The sequence below is a fragment of the Pan troglodytes genome, chromosome X, assembly GCF_028858775.2.
Source record: "Pan troglodytes isolate AG18354 chromosome X, NHGRI_mPanTro3-v2.0_pri, whole genome shotgun sequence".
NCBI lineage: Eukaryota > Metazoa > Chordata > Mammalia > Primates > Hominidae > Pan > Pan troglodytes.
The window spans coordinates 70,355,872-70,372,537 of NC_072421.2; the positions used below are offsets into that span (position 1 = coordinate 70,355,872).

The 16,666-nt window shown below is 45.4% G+C and overlaps 1 protein-coding gene across 19 annotated transcripts in view; it reads right to left on the bottom strand.

The window, feature by feature from the left end:
• Window positions 1–16,666, bottom strand: part of HDAC8 (histone deacetylase 8) — a 245,363-nt gene that overhangs the window by 225,991 nt on the left and 2,706 nt on the right. For 13 of the 19 annotated variants that reach the window (XR_001713995.3, XR_010154640.1, XM_016943141.3 and 10 more), the window contains exons 3-4: window positions 12,419–12,549; window positions 11,553–11,694 (exon numbers count right to left, since the gene is read on the bottom strand). The exons of 5 other annotated variants lie outside the window; for them this stretch is intronic. Coding sequence is in view for 12 of the 14 variants with exons in the window: in XM_016943141.3 (XP_016798630.1) it covers window positions 11,553–11,694; window positions 12,419–12,549 (273 nt within the window). In the remaining 2 variants the exon portion in view is untranslated. Of the gene's footprint in view, window positions 1–11,248; window positions 11,461–11,552; window positions 11,695–12,418; window positions 12,550–16,666 lie in introns of those variants that run through there. One more of the 19 variants, XM_003317520.4, reaches the window with a different exon arrangement.

Below are 16,666 nucleotides of genomic sequence, written 5' to 3' on the forward strand. Positions count from 1 at the left end.
GAATAGTACCTCAATCTCAATACTAACATTGAACGTAGCCTAAATGCTCCACTTAAAAGATACAGAATGGCAGAATGGATAAGAATTCACCAACCGAGTTTCTGCTATCTTCAGGAGACTCACCTAACACATAAGGACTTACATAAACTGAAGGTAAAGGGGCAGAAAAAGATATTCCATGCAAATGGACACCAAAAGCAAGCAGGAGTAGCTATTCTTATATCAGACAAAACAAACTTTAAAGCAACAGCAGTTAGAAAAGACAAAGAGGGACATTATATAATGATAAAAGGACTAGTCCAACAGGAAAATATCACAATTCTAAATATATATGCATCTAACACTGGAGCTCCCAAATTTATAAAACAATTACTATTAGACCTAAGAAATGAGATAGACAGCAACACAATTATAGTGAGGGACTGTAATACTCCACTGACAGCACTAGACAGGTTATCCAGACAGAAAGTCAACAAAGAAACAATGGACTTAAACTATACTCTCGAACAAATGGACTTAACAGAGATTTATAGAACATTCTACCCAGGCTGGGCGCGGTGGCTCACGCCTGTAATCCCAGCGCTTTGGGAGGCCGAGACGGGTGGATCACGAGGTCAGGAGATCCAGACCATCCTGGCTAACATGGTAAAACCCCGTCTCTACTAAAAATACAAAAAATTAGCCCGGCGTGGTGGTGGGAGCCTGTAGGGAGGCTGAGGGAGGAGAATGGCGTGAACCCAGGAGGCGGAGCTTGCAGTGAGCTGAGACTGCGCCACTGCACTCCAGCCTGGGTGACAGAGGGAGACTCCACCTCAAACAAACAAAAAAAAAACATTCTACCCAACAACTGCAGAATATACATTCTATTCATCAGCACATGGAACATTCTCCAAGACAGACCATATGATAGGCCACAAAACAAGTCTCACTTAAGAAAATCTTTAACAAGCCTTGATTTTAAAAATCAAAATTATATCAAGTACTCTCTCAGATCACAGTGGAATAAAATTAGAAATAAACTCCAAAAGGAACCCTCAAAACCATGCAAATACATGGCAATTAAATAACCTGCTTCTGAACGAACATTGGGTCAACAATGAAATCAAGACAAAAATTTAAAAATTCTTTGAACAGAACGATAATAGTGACACAACCTATCAAAACATCTAGGATACAGCAAAAGCAGTGCTAAGGGGAAATGCCCCTTAGCAAATGCATTGAATACCTACATTAAAAAGTCTGAAAGAGCACAAATAGACAATCTAAGGGCACACCTCACGAAACTGGAGAAACAAGAACAATCCAAGCCCAAACCCAGCAGAAGAAAAGAAATAACCAAGATCAGAGCAGAACTAAATGAAACTGAAACAAACAAACAAAAAAATACAAAAGATAAATGAAGCAAAACTTTGGTTCTTTTAAAATAAATAAAATTGATAGACAATTGGCAAGATGAACCAAGGAAAGAAGAGAGAAGATCCAAATAAGCTCAAGTAGAAATGAAATGGGAGATATTACAACTGATACCACAGAAATACCAAAGATTATTCAATGCTACTAAGAACACTTACGTGCACAAACTAGAAAACCTAAAGGAGATGGATAAATTCCTGGAAATATACAACCCTCCTACATTAAACCAGGCACATAAAGCATCTCTGAACAGACCAGTAACAACAAGCAGCGAGATTGAAATGGTAACAACAACAACAAAAAATGCCAACAAAAAAGTGCCCAGGACCAGACGAATTCACAGTTGAACTCTATCAGACATTCAAAGAAGAATTGATACCAATCCTATTGACACTATTCCAAAAGTTAGAGGAAGAGGGAATCCTCCCTAAATCATTCTATGAAGCCAATATCACCCTAATACCAAAACTAGGGAAGGACATAACAAAAAAAGAAAACTACAGACCAAAATCCCTGATGAAGATGCAAAAATCTCCAACAAGATAATAGTGAACCAAATCCAACAGGATATCAAAAGATAATTCACCATGATCAACTGGGTTCGATATTAGAGATGCAGGGACAGTTTAACGTACACAAGTCAATAAGTGTGATATACCACATAAACAGAATTAAAAACAAAAATCGCATGATCATCTCAATAGATGCAGAAAAAGCATTTGACAAAATTCAGCATCGCTTTATGATTAAAACCCCGAGCAAAATTGGCATAGGAGGGACGTACCTTAAGGTAATAAAAGGTAATAATCTACAACAAACCCACGGCCAACATTATACTGAACGGGCAAAAGTTGAAAGCATTCCCCCCAAGAACTGGAAGAAGAAAAGGATGCCCACTTTCACCACTTCTATTCAACATAGTACTGGAAGTCCTAGTCAGAGCAATCAGACAAGAGAAAGAAATAAAGGGCACCCAAATCGGTAAAGAGGAAGTCAAACTGTTGCTCTTTGTTGATGATATGATCATATACCTAGAAAACCCTGAAGACTCATCCAAATAGCTCCTAGAACTGGTAAATGAATTCAGCAAAGTTTTAGGATACAAAATTAATATACATAAATCAATAGCTGTGCTATGCACCACAGCAACAAAGCTGATAATCAAATCAAGAACTCAACCCCTTTCACAATAGCTGCAGAAAAAATAAAATACTTAAGAATATACCTAGCCTCTCCCTCTCCCCCTCCCCCTCTCCCCCTCCCCCTCCCCCTCTCCCCACGGTCTCCCTCTCCCTCTCCCTCTCTCTCCACGGTCTCCCTCTGATGCCGAGGGGAAGCTGGACTGTACTGCCACCATCTCGGCTCACTGCAACCTCCCTGCCTGATTCTCCTGCCTCAGCCTGCCGAGTGCCTGGGATTGCAGGCGTGCCGCCACGCCTGACTGGTTTTCGTATTTTTTTGGTGGAGACAGGGTTTTGCTGTGTTGGCCAGGCTGGTCTCCAGCTCCTAACTGCGAGTGATCTGCCAGCCTCGGCCTCCCGAGGTGCCGGGATTGCAGATGGAGTCTCACTCACTCAGTGCTCAATATTGCCCAGGCTGGAGTGCAGTGGCGTGATCTCGGCTCGCTACAACCTCCACCTCCCAGCCGCCTGCCTTGGCCTCCCAAAGTGCCGAGATTGCAGCCTCTGCCTGGCCGCCACCCCGTCTGGGAAGTGAGGAGCGTCTCTGCCTGGCCGCCCATCGTCTGGGATGTGAGGAGCCCCTCTGCCCCGCCGCCCAGTCTGGGAAGTGAGGAGTGCCTCTTCCCGGCCGCCATCCCATCTAGGAAGTGAGGAGCGTCTCTGCCCGGCCGCCCATCGTCTGAGATGTGGGGAGCGCCTCTGCCCCGCCACCCCGTCTGGGATGTGAGGAGCGCCTCTGCCCAGCCAGGACCCCGTCTGGGAGGTGAGGAGCATCTCTGCCCAGCCGCCCTGTCTGAGAAGTGAAGAGCCCCTCCGCCCAGCAGCCGCCCGTCTGTGAAGTGAGGAGCCCCTCCGCCCAGCAGCTGCCCCGTCTGGGAAGTGAGGAGCGTCTCCACCTGGCAGCCACCCCGTCCGGGAGGGAGGTGGGGGGCAGCCCCCACCCCGCCAGCCACCCCGTCCGGGAGGGAGGTGGAGGGCAGCCCCCGCCCGGCCAGCCAGCCCATCCGGGAGGGAGGTGGGGGCCAGCCCCCACCCGGCCGCTGCCCCGTCTGGGAGGTGGGGGGCGCCTCTGCCCGGCCGCCCAGTCTGGGAAGTGAGGAGCCCCTCTGCCCGGCCACCATCCCGTCTGGGAGGTGTACCCAACAGCTCATTGAGAACGGGCCATGATGACGATGGCGGTTTTGTCAAATAGAAAAGGGGGAAATGTGGGGAAAAGATAGAGAAATCAGATTGTTGCTGTGTCTGTGTAGAGGGAAGTAGACGTAGGAGACTCCATTTTGTTCTGTACTAAGAAAAATTCTTCTGCCTTGGGATGCTGTTAATCTATAACCTTACCCCCAACCCCATGCTCTCTGAAACATGTGCTGTGTCCACTCAGGGTTAAATGGATTAAGGGCGTTGCAAGATGTGCTTTGTTAAACAGATGCTTGAAGGCAGCATGCTCGTTAAGAGTCATCACCACTCCCTAATCTCAAGTACCCAGGGACACAAACACTGTGGAAGGCCGCAGGGTCCTCTGCCTAGGAAAACCAGAGACCCTTGTTCACTTGTTTATCTGCTGACCTTCCCTCCACTATTGTCCTATGACCCTGCCAAATCCCCCTCTCCGAGAAACACCCAAGAATGATCAATAAATACTAAAAAAAAAAAAAAAAAAAAAAAAAAAAAAAAAAGAAATGATAACAATGGACACCTTTACCTTGTTTCCAATCTTAGTGGGAAAGTATTCAGTTTTTTGCCATTATGAATGATGTTATCTATAGGTTCTTTGTAGATGGCCCTCATCAATTTGAAGAAGTTCCCTTCTATTCCTAGTTTGCTGACTATATTTATCATGGCCTGAAGGTGAACTTTTTCAAATGCCTTTTCTGTATCTATTGGGACAACCATATGGTTTGTTTTTTAATACACTTATGTGGTGAATTGCATTTATTGATTTTTGAATGTTACAGTATACTTACATTCCTGGTATAAATTCTACTTTTTCATGATGTATTATCTTTTAAAAATATGATTAAAATATGATTGAATGTAGTTTACTAATAAAAATTAAAAAAAAGAATATACCTAATCAAGGACATAAAAGACTTTTACAAGGAAAACTACAAAACACTGCTGAAAGAAATCAGAGACAACACAAACAAATGAAAACACATTCCATGCTCATGGATGGGTAGAATCAATATTGTGAAAATGACCATACTGCCGAAAGCAATCTACAAATTCAGTGCAATTCCCATCAAAATACCACCATCATTCTTCACAGAAATAGAAAAGACAATCCTAAAATTCATATGGAACCAAAAGCTAAGCCAAAACTAAGACTAAGCAAAAAGAACAAATCTGGAGGCATCACATTACCCAACTACAAACTATAAGGCCATAGTCACCAAAACAGCACGATACTGGTATAAAAATAGCACATAGACCAATGGAACAGAATAGAGAAGCTGGAAATAAAGCCAAATGCTTACAGCCAACTCATCTTTGACAAAGCAAACAAAAACATAAAGTGGGAAAAGGACACCCTATTCAACAAATGGTGCTGGGATAATTGGCAAGCCACATGTAGAAGAATGTAACTGGATCCCCATCTCTCACCTTATCAAAAAATCAACTCGAGATTGATCAAAGACTTAAATCTAAGACCTGAAACTATAAAAATTCTAGAAGATAACATTGGAAAAACCCTTCCAGACATTGGCTTAGGCAAAGAATTCATGACCAAAGACCCAAAAACAAATACAACAAAAATAAAGATAAATAGATGAAACATAATTAAGCTAAAATGCTTCTGCACAGCAAAAGAAATAATCAGCAGAGTTAACAAACAACCCACAGAGTGGGAGAAAATCTTCACAATCTATACATCTGACAGAGGACCAATATCCAGAATTACAAAGAACTCAAACAAATCAGCAAGAAAAAAGCAAATAATCCCACTAAAAAGTGAGCTAAGGACATGAATAGACAATTCTCAAAAGAAGATATACAAATGGCCAACAAACATATGAAAAAATGCTCAACATCACTAGCGATCAGGAAAATGCAAATCAAAACCACAATGTGATACTACCTCACTCCTGCAAGAATGGCCATAATCAAAAAATCAAAAAATAATAGATGTTGTTATGGATGTGGTGAAAAGGGAACACTTTTACACTGCTGGTGGGAATGTAAACTAGTACAATCTCTATGGAAAACAGTGTGGAGACTCCTTAAAGAACTAAAAGTAGATCTACCATTTGATTTAGCAATCCCACTACTAGGTATCCACCCAGAAAAAAAGAAGTCATTATACGAAAAAGATACTTGCACACGCATGTTTATAGCAGCACAATTTGCAAATGCAAAAATATGGAACCAGCCCAAATGCCCATCAATCAACAAGTGGATAAAGAAAATGTTTTATATATACACCATGGAATACTACTCAGCCATAAAAAGGAATGAGATAATGGCATTCATAGCAACATGGATGGAATTGGAGACTATTATTCTAAGTGAAGTAACTCAGGAATGGAAAACCAAACGTCGTATGTTCTCATTCATGTGGAAGATGAGCTATAAGGACACAAAGGCATAAGAACAACACATTAGACTTTGGGGACTCAGGGGAAAGGATGAGGGGTGATAAGGGATAAAAGACTACACAATGGGTACAGTGTACACTGCTTGGGTGATGGGTGCACCAAAAGCTCAGAAATCACTACTAAATAACTTACTCATGTAACCAAACGCCACCTGTTCTCCAAAAGCCTATTGAAATAAAGAAATATATATATAAAGTTGTAAAAAGAAAATTAAATTAAAAAATAAAAAATAATATTTGGGAGAAAAAAATAATTCTGCCACTATATTATTGTTAGTCTAAGATAACCATTGTTATCATTCCCACCAGTCTTTTTTTCTTCATATATGTTTTACAAAGCTGTGATTACAATGTGCATACATTTTTAAGATCTGTTTTTTTTCTTTTTTTTTTTTTCTGAGACACAGTCTCACTCTGTCACCCAGGCTGGTGTGCAGTGGCACGATCTCGGCTCTCCGCAACCTCTGCCTCCTGGGTTCAAGCGATTCTCCTGCCTCAGCCTCCCGAGTAGCTGGGATTACAGGTGCCCGCCACCACACCCGGCTAATTTTTGTATTTTTAGTAGAGACAAGGTTTCACCATGTTGGCCAGGCTGGTCTTGAACTCCTGACCTCAGGTGATCCACCTGCCTCGGCCTCCCAAAGTGCTTGGATTACAGGCATGAGCCACTGCGCCCAGCCAAGACCTGCTTTTTTATTGACACACATAAAGTATTTATCTGAAGTTTCCTATAATCCTTATAATCATTATTTAAAATAATAGCATAAGGCTGGGCATGGTGGCACACAACTGTAATCCCAGCACTTTGGGAGGGCAAAGTGGGCTAATTGCTTGAGCCCAGGAGTTAGAGACCAGCCTGGACAACATGGCAAGACCCCATCTCTACAAAAAAAGCCAGGTGTGGTGGTATGTGCCTGTAGTCCCAGCTACTCAGGAGGCTGATGTGGGAGGATTGCTTGACCTTTGGGGAGCAGAGGTTGCAGTGAGCCGAGACCGTGCAACTGCACTCCAGCCTGGGCAACAGAGCAAGACCCTGTCTCGTAAGTAAATAATAAATAAATAAATAAAAACAAAAAGCTTTTGCACAGAAGGAAAACAGTAAAACAATAGGATAATATTCTAAGGAGTAGATTCACCATTCCTTTATTGCTAGGCATTCATGTTATTTTAGTTTTTAAAATTTTATAAATAACACTGATAAATACCTTCATGAAAATAGTTTGTTTCCCATATTTAAAAAAAAAATTAGGCCACATTCCCAGAAGTAAGATTACCCGATCAAAGGGCATTAATACACATTGGCTACCAAAATGCTTTCTTCCAAACCACACTCACTAGGAAACTGAGTACCATCTTTTTCAATTCTGTTAAATTTAGGCTTAAAAAGTGGTGGCTCATGTCTGTAATCCCAGCACCTTGGGAGGCCGAGGCGGGCAGATCATGAGGTCAGGAGTTCGAGACCAGCCTGACCAACACGGTGAAACCCCGTCTCTACTAAAAATAAAAAAATTAGCCGGGCATGGTGGCACGCGCCTGTAATCCCAGCTACTCAAGAGGCTGAGGCAGGAGAATCGCTTGAACCCGGGAGGCAGAGGATGCAGTGAGCCGAGATCACACCATTGCACTCCAGCCTGGACGACAGAGCTGAGATTCTGTCTCAAAAAAAAAGAGGCTTACCTAATGGTTTTAATTTACATTTCTTTGATTAGTAGTGATGAACATTTTCCGATGTTTTCCAGTTGTCCTTAAACTCCTTTGTAAATTTTCTATTCGTGTTCTTTGTGCAGATTTCTTCTTATACATTATATTGTAGGAGTGGGTTAGATAATACAAGCCTGTTACACTTTGTCATATTTATGATACATAGGCTTTTTCAGTCTGTGTTTAGATTTTGAAAATAGCCAAAAAACCTTTTAAAAGTTATTTTGGTTTTAAAATTTTGTACAGTCAGGTTTGATCTTTTCCTTTGTGATTTTAAAAAATTACTTTCTAAGCTTAGAAAATTCTTCCCCTTTAGAAGCTTGATAAATATCCATTCACTCTAGTGTTTAAAATTTGCTTTTTTAAATATTTAACTTTTCAATCTAGCTGTCACTCATTTTAGTTTATTACAGTAGATGAGGGTATAATGGTACAAGCTGTCACAATACCATTCATTTACTCAACAGACCTTTCAACTCCCATTCACTTGCAATGCATCCTTTGTAATAGATTAAATTCTATATAATTGGTCTCTTTGTTGGGGTGGGGGGTGTATAATTTTTGTACCAGTGTTTTCATTATTGTAGTTTTGGATGCTTAATATCTAATAGTATTAGTCCTTTGTTACTCTTCTTTTGTAGAATATTCTTTGAGAATCATCCTTTTTTAGCTTTCAAATGCAATTATTTGCTGTCTTACTCCTAAGATATAAATTTCTTGCAGGTAGAATTGGTTTATTTCCTTAGAACAGATTGCCAAGAATATTGTTACTGGGCCAACTGGTATGAACATTTTTTCCCATTCTTAACACTTCCAAAGTTTTCAAAAGGGGTTGTACTAATTTCACTGTAATCCTTCCACCACCTGGATATTTTGAAATAAAGAATCTTTTTCAAACTTGGTAGGGGAAACAATATATCTTGCTTCAATTTCTATATCTCTGCTTACTGGTGATGATAAACATACATTTGACATATAGTAGGTGCTTTATCAATGCTTGTTCAATGAATAAATGGCATGTATGAATCTGTACATATATTTGCAGATGGGAAGTTTAAGCAAATATTGTGATTATAATAGGTAAATGTTGGCTAGATGTAAGTTTGTGGCCTAAATGCCTGTAGTCCATCTACAGAGAGGTTCTAGTTATGCCAAGAACACCCTGGAATTCAGACCTAAACTGGGGCAATCTCTAGAGACTCTGTAATTTATATTTATCACAGGCATGTCCGTTTCCATGCAGGATCAGCTGAAAGATGTCTGCAACAGTTAAGGCGATATATGTGGGTATCCCCATGTCTGTGTGCAGCCCAGAAGCAGTCGTGATTGGGTCAAGACAGAGTGTACTTCCTTTGGCAGCAAAACAGTAATAAGAAGCAGAGTACTCCACTGGAAAATGACCCAGGCCCTAGTAGGCCTTCTGCAGTTAATTTAATTGCATAATAAACTGGATGTCATTCATAGAAGCAAGCCTTTTCTATGAAGCCACACTACTTTTCTTCTCAACTTGCTAAGCCCAAGAGGACCTAGAAGTCTTTCGTTCAGAGAAGCTTAGCTTCTCCTTTCACTCTGCACCTGGGAGGGGAGAGGGTCATTTTTTTTCTCCTAGCAGTCATTGTCTTTATTTTGAACTTAAAAAAAGGCAGGCGGTGTGCAGTGGCTGTCATGTGTAATGCCAGCACTTTGGGAGGCCAAGGTGGGAGGATCACTTGAGGCCAGGAATTTGAGACCAGCCTGGGCAACATAGCAAGACCTCATCTCTACAAAAAATACAAAAATTATCCAAGCATGGTGGCACGTGCCTGTAGTCCTAGCTACCTAGAAGGCTGAGGTGGGCAGATCCCTTGAACCCAGGAGTTTGAGACTGCAGTGAGCTATGATTGCACCACTGCACTCCAGCCTTGGTGACAGAGAGAGACTCTGTCTCGAAAAAAACAAAACAAGAAAGAAAGAAAGAGGCCAGGTGTGGTGGCACATACCTGTAATGCCAGCACCTTGGGAGGCTGAGGATGGAGGATCCCTTGAGCCCAGGAGTTCAAGATCAGCCTGGGCAACATAGGGAGACATTGTCTTTATTAAAAAACAAAAAACAAAAAACAAACAAACAAACAAAGCAAGAAAAAAGGAAGCAGGCAAGCAAGCAAAAGCTAACAAAAGGCAGCTTGTCTCTGTTTTTAAAACCATGTAAGACTCATTACTAAAACATTGGTTTCCTTTGCTCTGTTGCCTAACTAGTAAATTCTAGCAGTAAACTTTTTCAAGGACTTCCTTGGCCACAAAATCTGTCAATTTGATGGAAAAAATTCTGTTATTATCTTAACCTGCATATGCTGAAGTTGTGCTGTGTTTTATTCTGAAAAACAAAGTGTTGTTTTCTCTTGACCTAAGAGCACCTAAGGTCACGGTTGATTGCATGAACAATTGATTCCTGAGTGATGCATTGGCAGTTACTACCACAGTGGCTTCATTTCTCTCAGACAGAGGATCGATAAATTCAGAGTTTAAAAAATCCTTCTTCTTCAATGTGGATTAAGTACTACAGAAATATCAAACAAAGTCCCAAATGCTGAAGGAGGGCCCAGCAATCCTTCTCAGACAGACTACTGCAGTTTGACATGTTAACATAAAACTCTAGAAGGTGGCCAGGCGCGGTGGCTCACCCCTGTAATCCCAGCACTTTGGGAGGCCGAGGCAGGCAGATCACCTGAGGTCAGGAGTTTAAGACCAGCCTGGCCAACGTGGTGAAACCCTGTCTCTACAAAAATACAAAAATTAGCTGGGCATGATGGCGGGTGCCTGTAATTCCAGCTACTCAGGAGGCTGAGGCAGGAGAATCACTTGAACTGGGAAGGCGGAGGTGGCAGTAAGCTGAGATCGCGCCACTGCACTCCAGCCTGAGCGACAGGGCGAGAGTCTGTCTCAAAAACAAACAAACAAATAAACAAACAAACACTCCAAAGGACTTCTCCTCTAACTCCAAGAAGCACCTAGGAAGAGCCTTTTCACAAGCCCTTTGTCTTTGAGAGACATCTACCTCTGGGTTGCTACTTTCATTAGAGAAGCATGAGCCCTCCTCTTGATTCTTCAGCCTTTTGTTTTAAACCTATTAGCGTCAATTTTCCACCTTTTTAAAAATCTGTTTGCCACTTCTTTTAAGAACTAGCTCTAAAATTCACTTCTGCCAAGACTTCCATGATTAATTTCTTTCTACTGATAAGTCTCTTCAGCTCATACATATATTCCATTGGTACCATAACTAATGTTGTTCTCTATTCTAATTTTGTTAATGTTTCTAGACTGTAAGTCCCTCGAAGACAGGGGAATTTCTAGAAAGCCGAAAAGGAATTTAGAGACTGTCTAGTTGTATCCTTTGTTCATTTTATTGATGAAGAAACTGAGGCCTAGGGAGGGTAATCAGTCCAAGTCAGTTAGCCAAGTTAGAAAAACCAGGTGTAGAGCCCAGGTGTCCTGACTTTGAGCAGTGTGCTTTCCACTATATTAGGTAATCTTTTTTCTATTTCACTTGGATTTCTTCAGAATGCCTTGTAAAGTGCCACATACACACACGTCTCTCTGTAAATGTCAATACAATAAGCATAAGAGTTTACATAACTGAGAAACTGACTCAAGGAAAGAGTCAGAAAACAGAAAGGTCATTTTCTTACTTCTTTGCATGATGCCACCCTCCAGACCAGTTAATTGCTACTTTGCACATTCCGTCAATCAGGCATTGGGCAGCTGTGATGGTAGCCCCTCCTATAGCTGCTGCATAGTCAAATATCCCTTCAGTGGCTGGGCAGTCATAACCTTAGGGCAAAAATCAGAAGAGCTGGTTAAAAGGTGAACTGGAAAAAGAGGAGGAATAGGTTGAGGTGTGACAACAACCTAACCTACTAAAAAGCCACTGTGCTAATATCAGCTCCAACTGAGACAGAAACAACTCCAATGTTGGGGATATAATATTTTAAAAGGTTAGAGCTAGAAAGGATAAACCCTCCTGATGAACTAGTCACAGACTACAGATAGAGAAATCAAGCCTGAGAGGTGATGTGTCTTGTCAGTGGTCACACAGAGCCAGGCTTGGGACCCAGCTCTGTTGACCCCCCAGTTCAATGTTCCTCTGCTAAACCATGCTGTTTTTCTAGACTATCCTGCAGGTCACTTACAGTTTTAAAAAATGCAGCTGTTTAATGAGGGGTGAGGTACAAAAACTTAGCCAGAACATAAATCTGTACTCCAGTTAAAATATAAGGTCACAGGACAGCTAAATCAGCATATATACAGCCAGACCAGATCTGAGCACTGCCAGTAGGGCATAAGCAACTGAAAGGTTTTCTTTCATCTAACCCTTCATGTGGTTTTGCTCAGCTCATATGGTTTGCTTGTTTAGTGAGTTATATGTGGCTAAACCAAAAGATTAAGATTGACAGTTAACACATGATTTCTTAATGAAAAAATATTTAAAAAATCATACAAGTTATAAAAAAAATTAGTCTGTCCATCTCCCAACACTGCCTGGTAATGACTTTACCTAGCCCATATTCTATGGAGTCCGGATGATCATCATCGCCTTCTTGGCTGACCTTCTGGAGATGCTGCAGATAAGCATCAGTGTGGAAGGTGGCCATCTCCTCCATGGAGGCCACTTTAGGCTTAACTATCCTAATAATAACAGAGAGAACAAAGAGAGGTCAGTGAGTCAGACCCAGTGTATGCCAGAAGCTAGAAACAGAAGCCAGCAGTCTGAGAAGAAAATACGTCTCAACTTCTGGTTCCAATAGGCTGGAGTAATAAACACATTCTGTTCTTCCATTGCACTGTGCGGTCTTCACTGCCTCACATCTACAGTAGTGACTCTATTAATAAGGGGCAAGAAGATAGATTTTCCCTTGAGTTTATAGGTAAGTAAACAAAAGTAATTATATTCAAGTTAAACAAATAATCAGGTATCAGACAGACTTTACCCTGTGAGTTACAACTTTCAGGACAAACTAGTAGGCAGGGATATTTTCATTTGAACCAGTTGCGAATTGGGCTATCTAATCCTTTCAGCTATATCTTTATTTTAATAGGCAGCTATGTTATCATGCATTTTGAATTTGGAGTCAGATTTGGAGTCAGAGAATTGGGTTCCTGTCCTAACTCTGTACTTACTAGCTCTATAACCTCAGATAAGTCGACTGTTCTGTAGTTCAGTTTTCTTATTTGTAAAATGGGGAACTTTATGGGACTTATGTGAAGATAAAAGGATAACACATACAAAAATGCTTGGTGGATAACTATCATTCTATTAACAGATAAAAAATGGGCAACCCAAAATGTAATGTTTCTAGACTTGAACCCTACTATCTGCCTCTGAGAGCGAGGCGAGAAGGGGCAAAATGGTTGGAATTGGACTTCACTCAGAACCTCTCAACCTACTCCTCACGAAAAATGACAAATAGAAGCGAGTGAGGGAATAAAGGGAGCTAACCCAATAAGAGGCCTCACCACATCTAACCTCTAGCTGCCTATTCCCCATTTCCTCTTCTTGACCCCACAGCTGCCACTACTGTTCTCTAGCCCTTGCCACTTAAAGGGTGGTCCATAGACCAGGAGCATCAGCATTCCCTGGGTGCTTGTTAGAAATGCAGAACTTCAGACTTGCCTCAGACCTGAGTCAGAATTTGTATTTTAACATGATGATTTTTAAACAAGATGACACATTTTAAGGTGATTCATATACACATTCAAGTTGAAGGAGCCCTGACCTGGGCCACAGGGAGGCAGCAGTGGTTTTAAATGTCTGCTGAATGGGAACACAGCCATGAGTTTACAATGAATTAATACGACTGTACAGGCTACTACTATCACCAAGGTAGCTGGAAGAAATCCTGTGGTTTGGCCTCAAAAGTGAAATACATAGCCAAGACCCAAGAATTCTTGCTTCTTCTTAAAGAAGACAAATCTATACCACCAGAGGTGAAAAATCTATCCATTAAAATAAAAATTTTGTAATATCTTGGACCAAATTTCCCAGTCCTAAAAGCTCCCTCTTCTAGTACCCTTCCATTTATTTTGGTAAATGTTAAAAAACACTTACTGAAAACCTCCCTATTTAACAGTAAGCAAACTGGACAGTTTTGCTTTGCTTTGATATCTTGTTTGTCATAAAATAATTTTTTGAAATGTTAAATAACTTTAATGGAAGGCATATAGTTACTATGTTAACCAAACCATATGGGTTAAAAAATGGCTTAAAATGGGTGTGGTGACACGTGCCTGTAGTCCCAGCTACTCGGGAGGCTGAGGCAGGAGAATCGCTTGAACCTGGGAGGCGGAGGTTGCAATGAGCCGAGATCGCGCCACTGCACTCCAGCCTGCGCGACAAAGCAAGACTCCATCAAAAAAAAAAGGCTTAAAAATTCCCTTTAAAAGGTACAAAATGATTTTGTTAATAATAAGGATAAAATCTGAAAGCCCTCTCCCTCTCCCTCTCCCTCTCCCTCTCCCTCCTCTCCCTCTCCCTCTCCCCACGGTCTCCCTCTCTTTCCACGGTCTCCCTCTCATGCAGAGCCGAAGCTGGACTGTACTGCTGCCATCTCGGCTCACTGCAACCTCCCTGCCTGATTCTCCTGCCTCAGCCTGCCGAGTGCCTGCGATTGCAGGCACGCGCCGCCACGCCTGACTGGTTTTGGTGGAGACGGGGTTTCGCTGTGTTGGCCGGGCCGGTCTCCAGCCCCTAACCGCGAGTGATCCGCCAGCCTCGGCCTCCCGAGGTGCCGGGATTGCAGACAGAGTCTCGTTCACTCAGTGCTCAGTGGTGCCCAGGCTGGAGTGCAGTGGCGTGATCTCGGCTCGCTACAACCTCCACCTCCCAGCCGCCTGCCTTGGCCTCCCAAAGTGCCGAGATTGCAGCCTCTGCCCAGCCGCCACCCCATCCGGGAAGTGAGGAGTGTCTCTGCCTGGCCGCCCATCGTCTGGGATGTGAGGAGCCCCTCTGCCTGGCTGCCCAGTCTGGAAAGTGAGGAGCGTCTCCGCCCGGCCGCCATCCCATCTAGGAAGTGAGGAGCGCCTCTTCCCGGCCGCCATCACATCTAGGAAGTAAGGAGCGTCTCCGCCCGGCCGCACATCGTCTGAGATGTGGGGAGCGCCTCTGCCCCGCCGCCCCATCTGGGATGTGAGGAGCGCCTCTGCCCGGCCGCGACCCCGTCTGGGAGGTGAGGAGCGTCTCTGCCCAGCCGCCCCGTCTGAGAAGTGAGGAGCCCCTCCGCCCGGCAGCCGCCCCGTCTGAGAAGTGAGGAGCCTCTCTGCCCGGCAGCCACCCCATCTGGGAAGTGAGGAGCGTCTCTGCCCGGCAGCCACCCCGTCCGGGAGGGAGGTGGGGGGGTCAGCCCCCCGCCCGGCCAGCCGCCCCGTCCGGGAGGGAGGTGGGTGGGGGTCAGCCCCTCGCCCGGCCAGCCGCCCCGTCTGGGAGGTGAGGGGCGCCTCTGCCCGGCCGCCCCTACTGGGAAGTGAGGAGCCCCTCTGCCCGGCCAGCCGCCCCGTCCGGGAGGGAGGTGGGGGGGTCAGCCCCCCGCCTGGCCAGCCGCCCCGTCCGGGAGGGAGGTGGGGGGGTCAGCCCCCCGCCCGGACAGCCGCCCTGTCTGGGAGGTGAGGGGCACCTCTGCCCGGCCGCCCCTACTGGGAAGTGAGGAGCCCCTCTGCCCGGCCAGCTGCCCCGTCCGGGAGGGAGGTGGGGGGGTCAGCCCCCCGCCCGGCCAGCCGCCCCGTCCGGGAGGGAGGTGGGGGGGTCAGCCCCCCGCCCGGCCAGCCGCCCCGTCTGGGAGGGAGGTGGGGGGGTCAGCCCCCCACCCGGCCAGCCGCCCCGTCCGGGAGGGAGGTGGGGGGGTCAGCCCCCCGCCTGGCCAGCCGCCCCATCCAGGAGGGAGGTGGGGGGGTCAGCCCCCCCGCCCAGCCAGCCGCCCCATCTGGGAGGTGAGGGGCGCCTCTGCCCGGCCGCCCCTACTGGGAAGTGAGGAGCCCCTCTGCCCAGCCAGCCGCCCCGTCCGGGAGGGAGGTGGGGGGGTCAGCCCCCTGCCCGGCCAGCCGCCCCGTCCGGGAGGGAGGTGGGGGGGTCAGCCCCCCACCTGGCCAGCCGCCCCATCCGGGAGGTGAGGGGCGCCTCTGCCCGGCCGCCCCTACTGGGAAGTGAGGAGCCCCTCTTCCCGGCCAGCCACCTCGTCCGGGAGGGAGGTGGGGGGGTCAGCCCCCCGCCCGGCCAGCCGCCCCATCCGGGAGGGAGGTGAGGGGGTCAGCCCCCCGCCCGGCCAGCCGCCCCGTCTGGGAGGTGAGGGGCGCCTCTGCCTGGCCGCCCCTACTGGGAAGTGAGGAGCCCCTCTGCCCGGCCAGCCGCCCCGTCCAGGAGGGAGGTGGGGGGGTCAGCCCCCTGCCCGGCCAGCTGCCCCATCCGGGAGGTGAGGGGCGCCTCTGCCCGGCCGCCCCTACTGGGAAGTGAGGAGCCCCTCTGCCCGGCCACCACCCCGTCTGGGAGGTGTGCCCAACAGCTCATTGAGAACAGGCCAGGATGACAATGGCGGCTTTGTGGAATAGAAAGGCGGGAAAGGTGGGGAAAAGATTGAGAAATCGGATGGTTGCCGTGTCTGTGTAGAAAGAAGTAGACATGGGAGACTTTTCATTTTGTTCTGTACTAAGAAAAATTCTTCTGCCTTGGGATCCTGTTGATCTGTGACCTTACCCCCAACCCTGTGCTCTCTGAAACATGTGCTGTGTCCACTCAGGGTTAAATGGATTAAGGGCG